This window comes from Neofelis nebulosa, chromosome 10 (assembly GCF_028018385.1).
Source record: "Neofelis nebulosa isolate mNeoNeb1 chromosome 10, mNeoNeb1.pri, whole genome shotgun sequence".
Lineage (NCBI taxonomy): Eukaryota > Metazoa > Chordata > Mammalia > Carnivora > Felidae > Neofelis > Neofelis nebulosa.
This window is the reverse complement of record NC_080791.1, coordinates 20,814,861-20,826,569: the sequence shown is the minus strand read 5'-3', so window position 1 is coordinate 20,826,569 and position 11,709 is coordinate 20,814,861. Positions and strand designations below refer to the sequence as shown.

At 42.0% G+C, this 11,709-nt stretch overlaps 1 protein-coding gene across 1 annotated transcript; it reads right to left on the bottom strand.

The window, feature by feature from the left end:
• Positions 1-2,064: 2,064 nt before the first annotated feature.
• LOC131488499 (olfactory receptor 4D5) lies at positions 2,065-3,058 on the bottom strand. Its single transcript, XM_058690378.1, has one exon. It carries the CDS (start codon positions 3,007-3,009, stop codon positions 2,065-2,067), a length of 945 nt encoding a protein of 314 aa, XP_058546361.1. The 5' UTR covers positions 3,010-3,058.
• Between the last annotated feature and the right edge of the window lie 8,651 nt (positions 3,059-11,709).

Sequence of the window (11,709 nt, the reverse complement as noted above, 5' to 3'; positions counted from 1 at the left end):
TGAGTTCGAGCCCTGCGTCAGGCTCTGGGCTGATGGCTCGGAGCCTGGAGCCTGTTTCCGATTCTGTGTCTCCCTCTCTCTCTGCCCCTCCCCCGTTCAGGCTCTGTCTCTCTCTGTCCCAAAAATAAATTTAAAAAGTTGAAAAAAAAAATTTTTTTTTAAATGTTTTAATAAAATAAATAGAGAAATACATAAAAAGAGCTTCCTGAGCTTGCACCAATGGGTTAACAAGACTCAGGGCGGAAAGCCACCACAGGGTGAAAGCACCCAGCGTAGAACAAAGCATAGAGCAGAAAGCCGCTTCCACAGGACAAAAGCGTCCAAGAACAGGTAGAGGCAGAAAGCCGCCACAGCAGGGTGAAAACGCCCAGGATTTATCATTAAGTAAAACAAGCATAGAGTGGAAAGCCGCTACAGGGCCAACACGCCCAGAGCTAATTAGCAAGAAAAATGCCTTTTTAACCCTGAGATAGCATGCTCTATCTGTCTTAGCCCCTAGAAAAGTTAAGATAAACAGACCTGGTGCCTGGTGCCTGCAGTAAACAGCCACCTGCTCAGCGCCAGGACTTTGGTTTGTGTTTACCCTAACCCCTAACACTGCATACCTTCAAAACCCCCTTTCTCTCACATACATGAGTTAATGGCCACTGTTTTACTGTCTCTTTCTGCACGTGTATCACATTTATAAGCCTTCTGATCCTAATAAATACAGAGCAAGGATCTTTACTCAGGGTTCTTGTCTCTTCCCAGACATTAGCCTCTCTCATATTCAATTCTGCATCCACTTTCTTGCTGGACAAGAGAGAACTCCAGACTCAAAGTCTGCAACGCTAGACCTTGAGTATGTAGTAGTAAACAAGATAGACAAAGCCCTCACTTTTATACAATTTATAGTGTAGTTAGGATGGCTGGCAAAAAACAAAACAAAACAAAACAAAAACAAAAACATACAGACAAACAAACAAGAAAACCTAAATACACACATTACTATGTAGTTGCAGTTTGTGACAAATGCTTTTGAGAAAAGAGCTGAGTTTCGTTAGAGGGACTAGTAAGGAAAATTAATCTGGATTAAAGACCAAGGAACATACCTCCGAGGAAATGAGCTCTATACTGAGGCCTCAGACTGAGCAGCAATTATCCAGGAAGAAAGTAGGGGAGCAGCATTCCAGAGAGAACGAGTAGTATTTGCAAGGACCCACAGTCAGATGAGGGAATAAGAGAAACAAATGCACATGAGGACTGGAGGAGAGGTGGGCTGAGGTCCGTTCAGATAGGACCTTATCTATAAGGTTTATGGGGATCTTTCTTCCTTCATAAGGCAATGTAAAGCCTTTGAAGGGTTTTAAGCAAGGAAGTGATCAAATCATATTTTAAAAAATCAATTGGCTGCTGTGGGGACAACAGATTAGAGGGAAACAAAGTGGATTTTAGAGGATCGAGTAGGAAGCTATTGCATGGATTTGGAGACAGATGTGCTAGTTATGACTTTACAACTGGCAGTGGGGTTCTCTCTCCCTCTCTCTTGGCCCTCCCCTGCTTATGCATTCTCTCTCTCTCTCTCTCTGTTTCTCTCTCTCTCTCTCTCTCAAAATAAATAAATAAATAAAAACTTGTTAACAAATAACTGTTTTGAGCTCCTCGGATATATTTTGTGTCCAAGAAGAAATGTCAGAAAAGAAACACCAGATGTACGACCTTCATGCCTACTTCAGCTGGAACTTTCTCAACAGGGCCAACAGCATCATAGGAGCAAGTGCCATCTGACCCAAACATCAAGCCTGCATAGCAGCTGAGACTTTTTCTCTAGGAGGCACTTGGGAGAAGTTCTAGGGTACTCATTCCATTTTCTAGCTGTGTTGAAAGTTCAGGTCACCAGAACTTGACTGAGGTTGAGAACAGTGCAGAAGTAAGCAGTAGTCCAGATAAGTAACAGAGTAGACAAGTGGTTTTAGCTACTCTGTAGGTCTTCTTCAGCAGGCTGCCCCAAAGAAACCGCTCTCAGATTCTCAGGTTTCTGCTTCTGCTAATCTGGCGGGGCGGGGGGGGGGGGGGGGGGGGGAGTCAGTGCTCCAGGGGGCCCAGAAGGTCTTTCTGCCTCCTCCACAGTTTCCTCATGGCCACGACCACTTCCTTGTTTCTCAGGGTATAGATGGCAGGATTCAGCATGGGAGTGACCATTGTGTACAGAACAGAGACCGCCTTGTCCATAGGGAATGTCCGAAATGGCCTCGCATAGATGTAGACACAAGGCACAAAAATTAAGGTCACCACAGCAATGTGAGAGGCACAAGTGGATAGGGCTTTGCTCCGGCCCTCCCATGAGTGGCCTCGGAGCATGACTAGCAGTGCCGTGTAGGATCCCAGGAGCACCAGAAAACACATCAAAGTCACCAGGCCATTGTTAGACACCATCAGAAGCTCTAAGACAAAGGTATCCGTGCAGGCTAATTTGATCAGCTGAGGCACGTCACAGTAAAAGTTGTCCAGCTTGTCAGGCCCACAGAATGGCAGCTGGATAGTCAGTCCAATCTGCACAATGGAGTGGATGAAGCCCCCCACCCAGGAGGCTACCATGAGGAGCCCACAGACTGCCCGGTTCATCACAAGCATGTAGCGCAATGGCTGGGAGATGGCAACATAGCGGTCATATGCCATCACCGTCAGCAGGAAGATCTTGATGCCTCCAATGAAGTGGAAGAAGAAGAGCTGAGTCAGGCAGCTGCCGAAGGAAATGATGGGGTTGTCTGAGAGCAAGTCAAACAGCATCCTAGGTGCTGTGATGGAAGAGTAGCAAAGGTCTAGGAAAGAAAGGTTGCCTAAGAGAAAGTACATGGTTGTGTGGAGGCGTGAGTCACAGGTCACTATGGCCACAATAAGGAGATTTCCAGCTACGGTCATAAGATACACAGCAGAGAAGATAATAAAGAAGAGGAACCGAAGCCCCCATACCTGAGAGAGCCCCAGGAGGACAAAGCCTGTCACCTGGGAATGATTTGCTGGATTCATCTGCTCGGTATAACCTGGTAAGCGAACCTGCTGAAGAAAATGCACGTACACGTCATGGGATCCACCAGCTTCTCTGCGATAATTTCCTCTGCCCTCTCTAGGGAATCCTCCCCTGTCTCATTTACTATAAGACGACTATCCTAAGAAGTTCTATAGGAAACCACGCATTGGAACATCCCATATTGGTATAATCAAGCACAGGAGCGTAAAACTCAGGGTAACACTGCTACTATTTATAGTTCATGAAAATCAAAAATAATCAGCCCTCAAAACTTGAGAAGTGATACACAGAGAAAAAACTGCAACCCCGGAAGTAAATGTCACTTCTCCCAGTACCTAGTGGTCTAAAACAGGAACGATCTTCCAAAATTCTGTCTCACTCCCCTCATCCATGATGTCAATTAGCCAAAATACCTGCACACTCTCCTGCAGTCTAATATCTCATAGCTATAGATAGCCTTTATTTAGAAAACCCGAAAAATTCCCACAGGCCAAATATTTAGACCTATAAAGGTCGTGAACTGCTGTCTTCTTAAAGTTAGATAAGAAAACATGTGGCAGAAGAAGCTTCCTGTCCAGTGGCTCTGGGAAACCCAGAGAAACTATAGTCCCCGGGGAAACACAGGGAAAAGCAACTAGAATACTGAACTGCCCCCCAAAAATGTGTGTGTCAGTGTTAATTTCAGAGACATCATCCAAAGAATAATTGCTTTTTCATATGAGAAGCAGCAAGAGAAGGCCACAAATAGTATCTGAAGGTAAAAAGTCACTATCTACGTGCAAAGCTGCCTCAACGTTTGAAACCCTTAAAAATAAAAAGGGTGTTTTATATATTTAAGTATGTTTACAAGCTGGCTATTGGTTAGACTTCTAGAATTAATGTCTTCATACTCTTCAATGGAAGTGTGACGTGTCATTCTGCCCTTAATTTTAATTATGACTTTTCAATTATATTTTCCTGCCTTTGTTCTTTCTTTACTTGATAAACATGTACTAAGCATCTTCTATTTACTAAGCACTATATTAAACACTGAGAAATTTTCGAAAATAAGACCTATGACACATTTTGCATGGAACTTTCACCTTCTGACACCTATCCACCCCTCCAGCTTCATCATTTTATACATAGTCTCCTCACACATACACAATGATATATACAGAGCTACCTGAAGTTCCTTGAACTTGCCATGCTCACCCCATGCTTCCCTGGTTTTCTTTATTAATCTCTATGTATTTATTTCATCTTAATTTTATTTTATTTTAATTTTTTTAATGTTTATTTTTGAGACAGAGAGAGACAGAGCGTGAGCGGGGGAGGGGCGGAGAGAGGGGAGACAGAATCCGAGGCAAGCTCCAGGCTCTGAGCTGTCAGCACGGAGCCCGACGCAGGGCTCAAACTCACGGACCACGAGATCATGACCTGAGCTGAAGTCAGACGCTCAACCGACTGAGCCACCCAGGCGCCCCCCACCTTAATTTAAAATTTTTATTTATTTATTTTGAGAGAGAGACAGACAAAGAGAGTGAACAGGGGAGGGGCAGAGAAAGAGAGAGAGAGAGAGGGATAGAGAATCCCAAGCAGACTCTGCCCTGTCAGCTCAGAGCCCAATGTGGGGCTTGATCCCATGAACCGTGAGATGACCTGAGCCAAGGTCAAGAGCTGGGCGCTTAAACCACCTGAGCCACCCAGGCACTCTTATTTCATCTTCATTTCAAGGAAATGTTTCGAATACACAACATTGGGCTTTCCAGTCAGTTTCCAGTGGGAAGAACTTGGAAGTCGAGACTTTCATCTTTGAAATAAGAAAAAGCTAAACAGCGTGACAGGCAATGACTTTTCTCGGAGCCATCAGAGACTGGAGGTTACAGGGCAAAACGCTACCTCACACCCTGGAGGGCCAAGGGAAGCAAGAGGAAGTCGTAGTGGAGACCCGCTTACCTGGCACAGAACACTGGAGTCATACACAGATAGGAGCACTTAAGTAGCAATTCTGACAAATTGCTGGAGGCTGAGTGTGGACTAGCATGCTGGTGGGAAACTCCTGGGGGTTGCCATCTTAGGGAAACCCTACACTTTCAACAGTTCGATCTCCACAGTGAAGAATGATGGAAGATACTCTCCTAGCACTGGAAGAGTGTGAGGAGAAGTAAAGTACCTATTGTCTAGGATGAAAAGCTTTGCTAGAGCCGTATCCCACCTGGGAGAAGGACATTTTCCCCCCTTCAGCGCCCTACAGCCTTGTGATATCACCTATGGGGGTGAGTGTAGGGAGGCAGGCTGACTGAAGACTGAAGTTTAATCACAAGATTGTAGAAAGCTTCTCTCCTTCAAGGACCTTATCTCCACACCAGCAGGGCTCCAGCGTGAAAACAGTGGGTTACAGCTGAAACAACCACAAGACACAGACTCTAAGGACAAGTACTTAAGGATGCCTGAAGGCAACGCAAGAGGTGGCAGAATAAACGTGAAACCTCTGCCTTCTCCAACCAGGGCAACTACCAGGCAGATTCACAACAATTCTCACGCTAAAGTTTCTTCACCTCAGTTCCCGTGACCTGACGGTTCCTATTATTTTATGTTGGGCTATTCAACAAAAACATCACGAGTCGTGCTAAAAGGCAAGCAGAAACACAGTCTGAAGACACAAAGTAAACAAGAGAACTAAACTCCTGTATCATACAGATGTTAGGATTATCAAGCAAGGAAGTTGAGACAGCTTTCATTACTGTGTTAAGGACTCCCACAGAGAAAGTGACCAACTTGCATTGGTACTGTAAGGAGAGCGATGGAAACTTTATGAACGTGTAAAAATGAAATACTAGAAGTCCAAAACACTGTAACAGAAATAAAGAATGCTTTGATGGGGTCCTCAGTAGGCTGGACACAGCCAAGGAAAGAATAAGTAAGCTTAAATTCCCAAACTGAAATGCAAAGGCTAGAAACGGAAAAGAAAAACAGAATAAAGCTTCCAAGAATTTGGGGATAGTTTGGTTTTTTTTTTTAAGTTTTTATTTATTTATTTTGAGAGAGACAGAGACAGCGGGAGTGAAGGAGGGACAAAGGAGAGGAAATCCCAAGCAGACTCCATGCTGTGAGCACAGAGACCGACGTGGGGTTGTAACTCACAAAACCTCGAGTTCATGACCTGAACCAAAACCAAGAGTCCTAAGCTGAACCAACTGAGCTGAGCCACCCAGGCGCCCCTGGGATAGTTTTAAAAGATGCAACATAATGTAATCGGAAGACCAGAAGGAACAACAGAATGAAGTAAAAGAAGTACCTGAAATAATAATCACTGACAATGTTCTGAAAATAATGATATACATGAAACCACAGATCCAGGAAGGCCAAAGCACACCAAACAGAATACCAAAAATAAAGAAATATATATAATATACACCTAGGTATGTCATATTCAACAACAGAAAACCAAAGACAAGGAGAAAAATCTCGAAAGAAGTTAGAGGAAAAAAACTGTCAACAATAGAGGAACAAAAATAAGAATTACAAGGCAAGTCTTGTCTGAAACCAAGAAAACAGGAAATAAATGGACTGATACGTTTCAAGTGTTGAAAGAGAGAAAAAGAACACCAGCCTAGGGGCGCTTGGGTAGTTCAGTTGGCTAAGCATCCGACTCTTGGTTTTGGCTCAGGTCCTGATCTCACAGTTCCTGACTTCGAACCCCACCCCCACCCCATCCGGGAGGCTGTGCTGAGAGCACAGAGCCTGCTTCAGATTCTCTCTCTGCCCCAACCCTGCTCATGCTGTGTCCATCTCTCTCAAATAAATAAATAAACTTAAAAAAAAAAAACAAAAAAAACACACCAGTCTAGAAGTCTAAATCCAGCAAAATTATTTTCTAAGCATTAAAGGGAAATAAAGAATTTCTCAGGCAAATAACAGCTGAAAGAATTCGTCATTAGCAGACTTGCCCTGCAAGAAATGTTAAAAAGGAGTTATTATAGAGAGAAAGAACATGATATAGATCAGAAACTTGGATTACATTGTGAGAAGTAAGGGAGATGATTCATTTTCAGACATACCAAGGGCGCCTGGGTGGTTCAGTCCGTTGAAGCTTCCAACTTCAGCTCAGGTCATGATCTCACTGTTCCTGAGTTCAGTCCCTACATTGGGGTCTCTGCTGTCCCACAGCGTGAAGCCCGTTTAGAACCTCTGTCTCCCCCTCTCTGCCCGTCCTCTGCCCCTCTTCTGCAGGTGCGAGTTTGCACACACACTCTCTCTCAAAACTAAATAAACCTTTAAAAATTTAAAAAACAAACAAACAAAGAAAAGCTGTGTTGCCTAGCTAACAGTAGGTTTACAGCCTATTGGAAACAGATATGAAACTGCTCCTCACAATGGAGTCCCAAGCCCTTGGACACTTCACTTCCTGGTTCTCCTTCCCCTCTCTGTTTCTCAGGCTTATTATCCCAAGCTTTGCAATGAGCATGCGCCAAAGAACAAAGGAGGGACTGGAAGCCTCTACCTCACCCCCGGAAATGTTCGTTTGATCCAATCAGAATATTTTTGGCCTTACGTGAGCATCGGCTACTTCTGGGTAAGGCTGTAGCCTCTGTAGCATTCAGCCAATGAGGAATCGGGGGAGGGATTTGCACGCTAGGAGATAAATTGTCTGCCGTAACCACCCTGAGTGTGCCTGTCCACCAGACACCCGCTTTTGCCAGAACCTTGACTACAGCCTGACTTCACTGCGCTCCCAGGCTCTGTGTCCCTTCTTTATCCGGGTCAGAGGGCTTACTCCTCACAGACATAAAGCAAGGAAGAGTGTCAGAGAAAGAATAAATGAAGAGAAGATAACTTTTTAACTTTTTCTTATTCTTAAAAGAAAAATAACAATTCATTAGGTTACGGATAAATAAATAAGTTATGAGTAAGTGAAAGGATGACAGCAATGTCATAGGGACGGGAGTGCATTCGTTTGCTAGGGCTGCCATAACAAAGCACCCCGAATTAAGTGATCTAGCAGCAAAAATGTATTGTCCCAGTTCTGGAGGGTAAAGGTTCAAGCTCAAGTTGTTGTCAGAACTGGTTCTTTCTGGGAGCTGCTAGTGAATCTGTTTCTTGTTTCTGGCTCCCCTTCTGGTGGTTTGCTGGCAATGCTTGGCATTCCTTAGCTTCTAAAAGCATCACCTACATCTGTGCCTTCATCTTCACATGGCGTGTGACTTCAAATATTCCCTTTTGTAAGGACACCAGTTACATTGCATTAACGCCAATTCTAAGGACCTCATTTTAGCTCAATTACCACTGTAAAGGAGCTGTCGTAAAATAGAGTCACATTCTGAGACACTAGGGGCAGAACTTTAACATATGAATGTGGGGAGGGTACAAAATTCAATCCAGTCAGGGAGAGAGGAAATGAGAAGACTCTTGATCTGGAGAACAAAGGCAAAGGAAATGTAGACACAATTAAATTTCCTTACAACTTGCAGCCCACTGATAAATACCTGAGGCAGAGACCGGCTATTTCTCAAGGAACTCACTAGCTACCTTAATGATTTGCTAGAGGCAAAAGGCCACCTTAGCTTAATGAGAGCCAGACCTCCAGGATCCTGTAAGTGTTCTTTAATATAGGAAAATCTCTTTAGAGACTTCCTTTATCTCTACCACCCCTCAACTTAAAAGTATATAAACAATCACTGCCCAAGATCACAGTGCAGCTTTTTCTGCCCACGAGTCCTGCCCCTGTAGTTTAATCAAAACATCTTTTTGCACCAAAAATATCTCAGGAACATTCTTTATTGACTGTTCACTCAGCAGCCCCACATCACTCTGACCTATAAATGTAACAAAATCTCAATCAACATCCCAGCAAGCTATATTGTAGATGTCAGTAAGCTGGTTCTAAAATTTATATGAAAAAGCAAAAAACCAAAACAGCTAACACAATAGTGAAGGCAAACAATGTTGGGTGACTCACACTAAGTGATCTCATTACTTGCTATAAAGTTACCATAATCAAAGCAGCATGATACTAAATACAGAAAAATAGAAACATAGACCAATGGAATATAATATACAGTCCAGAAAGAAAAAAAAAACAAACATGCACAAATATGAACAACTGATATTTGCCAAAGAAGCAAAGGAAATTCAATGGGGAAAAGATTGTCTCTTCCACAAATGTGCTGGAACCATTGGACATCCGTATACAAAAAAGAAATTGTACATAGATTTTATACCATTCATGAAAATTAACTCAAAATGAAACCTAGACCTAAATGTAAAATTCAAGCTATAATATTTCTACAAAAAATAGGAGAAAGTTTATATAATTTTGGGTGTGGTGATCAGTTTTTATATGCAACAGCAAAAGCATAATCCAGAAAAGAAAAAAATTATAAACTGGACTTTCTTAAAATTAAAGACTTCTGGGGCACATGGGTGGCTCAGTTGGTTAAGCATCTGACTCTTGATTTTGGCTCAGGTCATGATCTCAAGGTTTGTGAGATCGAGTCCCCCGTCAGGCTCAGCACCAACAGTATGGAGCCTGCTTAGGATTCTTTCTTTCCCTCTCTCTCTGCCCCTCCCTTGCTCATGCTGTCCCTCTTTCTTTCTCTAAATAAATAAATAAATAAATAAACAAACAAACAAACATGAAAAAAAAATTTTTAATACAAAATTAAAAACAATTAAAGGCTCTGTTCTGCAAAAGACACTATGAAGAAAATCAAAAGGTAAGCTCCAACTGGGATAAAATATTTGCAAAATATATCTGGTAAAAGATTCCAACCCAACATATACAAAGACCTCACACCTCAACAGCAAGAAAGCAAACAATCCAATTACATGAGTAAAAGATCTGAACAGATATCTCACCAAAGAAGATCTCTGGATGGCAAATAAGCATATTAAAAGATGCTAAACATCATTTGTCATTAGGAAATTACAAACTAAAACAGCAATGAAAAAATACACCTAATACACCTGTTAAAATGACTACAATTTTTTTTTTTAAGCTGACAATATCAGTTGCTGGTTATGACAGCCACAGGAACTCTCATTCATTGCTGGTGGGAATGCAAAAAGGATACAGCTACTTTGGAAGACGGTTTGGCATTTTCTTCCCAAACCAAACATTGTCTTGCCATTCAATTCAAGGGTCGCACTCTTAGGTATTTATCAAACTGGTTAGAAAACTTACGCCCACACAAAAACCTTTGTGTAAATGTCTATAGCAGATGTATTCATCATCACCAAAATCTGGAAGCAAACGAGATGTCCTTCAATAGATGAATAGATAAACACACAGGGGCACATCTGTATGATGGAATATTATTCAGTGATAAAATGAAATGAGCTGTCAAACCACACACACAAAAATGAAACACAAACAAAAAACATGGATGAATCTTAAATGCATATTATTAAGTGAAAAAAGTTAGTCTGAAAAAGCCAGAGAATATGATTCCAATTATATAATATTCTGGAAAAGGTAGAAATGTAAATAGAGATGATAAAATGCTCAGTGGTTGTCACGTTTATGGAAAAAGAATGTTCAATAGGTAAAACACAAGGTGGGTATTTAGGGCGGTGAAACCACTGTTTCATACAGGACACTCTGCATTTGTTAAAACCCATAGACTTTCACATTACAAAAATTGAACCTTAATGTATGTGAATATTTTTTAATGTATGCAAATGTTTTTTTTAAATCACTGTAGGGGAGAGGCACCTGGTTGAGCCGGCTTTGGTTCTGGTCATGATCACACAGTTCATGAGTTCAAGCCCCACACATCAGGCTCTCTGCTGTCAGCACAGAGCCCACTTTGATCCTCTGTCGCCCTCTCTCTGCCCCTCCCCTGCTTGCAGTCTCTCAAATATAAATAAACATTCCAAAAAAAAATCGTTTAACAGGTCATGAGATCCCAGGATGAAATGCACAATGTTACAAAACAATCTAATTGTATTACAAATGTATGAAACAACCTCGCTGAGGAGGGGGAGGGACAAGGGAACTGACCTAAGTAATTTTGGAAATGAGTTCAGTCAGTAAGACGAAAAAGCAGGTAACTATACAAAGGCATTGCACTGTAGGTTATAAAGTAGTTTTCCCTGGAGCTATAGGATAACAATTCTGGCCCCACTCTACATGTATACAGGAATTGAACAATTAAGTGAATGGCTATGGTAAAGTGTCAGGTTTCTCACTGTTGGGAAAGTGTAAACAAGAAAAAAAAGGCTAGAATGACCCATGTTGTAATGGAGTAGAGTTGGAGTCACCAGTAGGATCTCGTGTTTATCTTAATAAAGATACAGATGGTTACATATTGAAATATTTATAGACATGTGTACCTACACGGATGAGTAAACACTCTTATATTCCCTTGCTCGGTCCCAGTAGTAAAAACACATAGCACTCGGACCTTGGTTTCTAATGCAGTCTCTAATAAGAGGAACCAAGACTTCTTGGAAGAATAGTGGATTCTAGGATTTACTCACAGGCACTTTACCGTGGTCCCTCTGATGCCTTGTCCCTGTGAAGATAAGTGGTCTGGGCAAGAGTCCCTATGGCCTGAGTCTAAAGACAATACTGTATCCAACCGAGTGCCTACTTTATAGAAAACTGTGCTATTATATGATTTGTAGTAAATGTATTTCAATAACACCTGAAGAAAAGTTAAAGGAAATGTTATAATAAAAAAAGTAAAATGAAACACCAGAAAATGGAGGATATA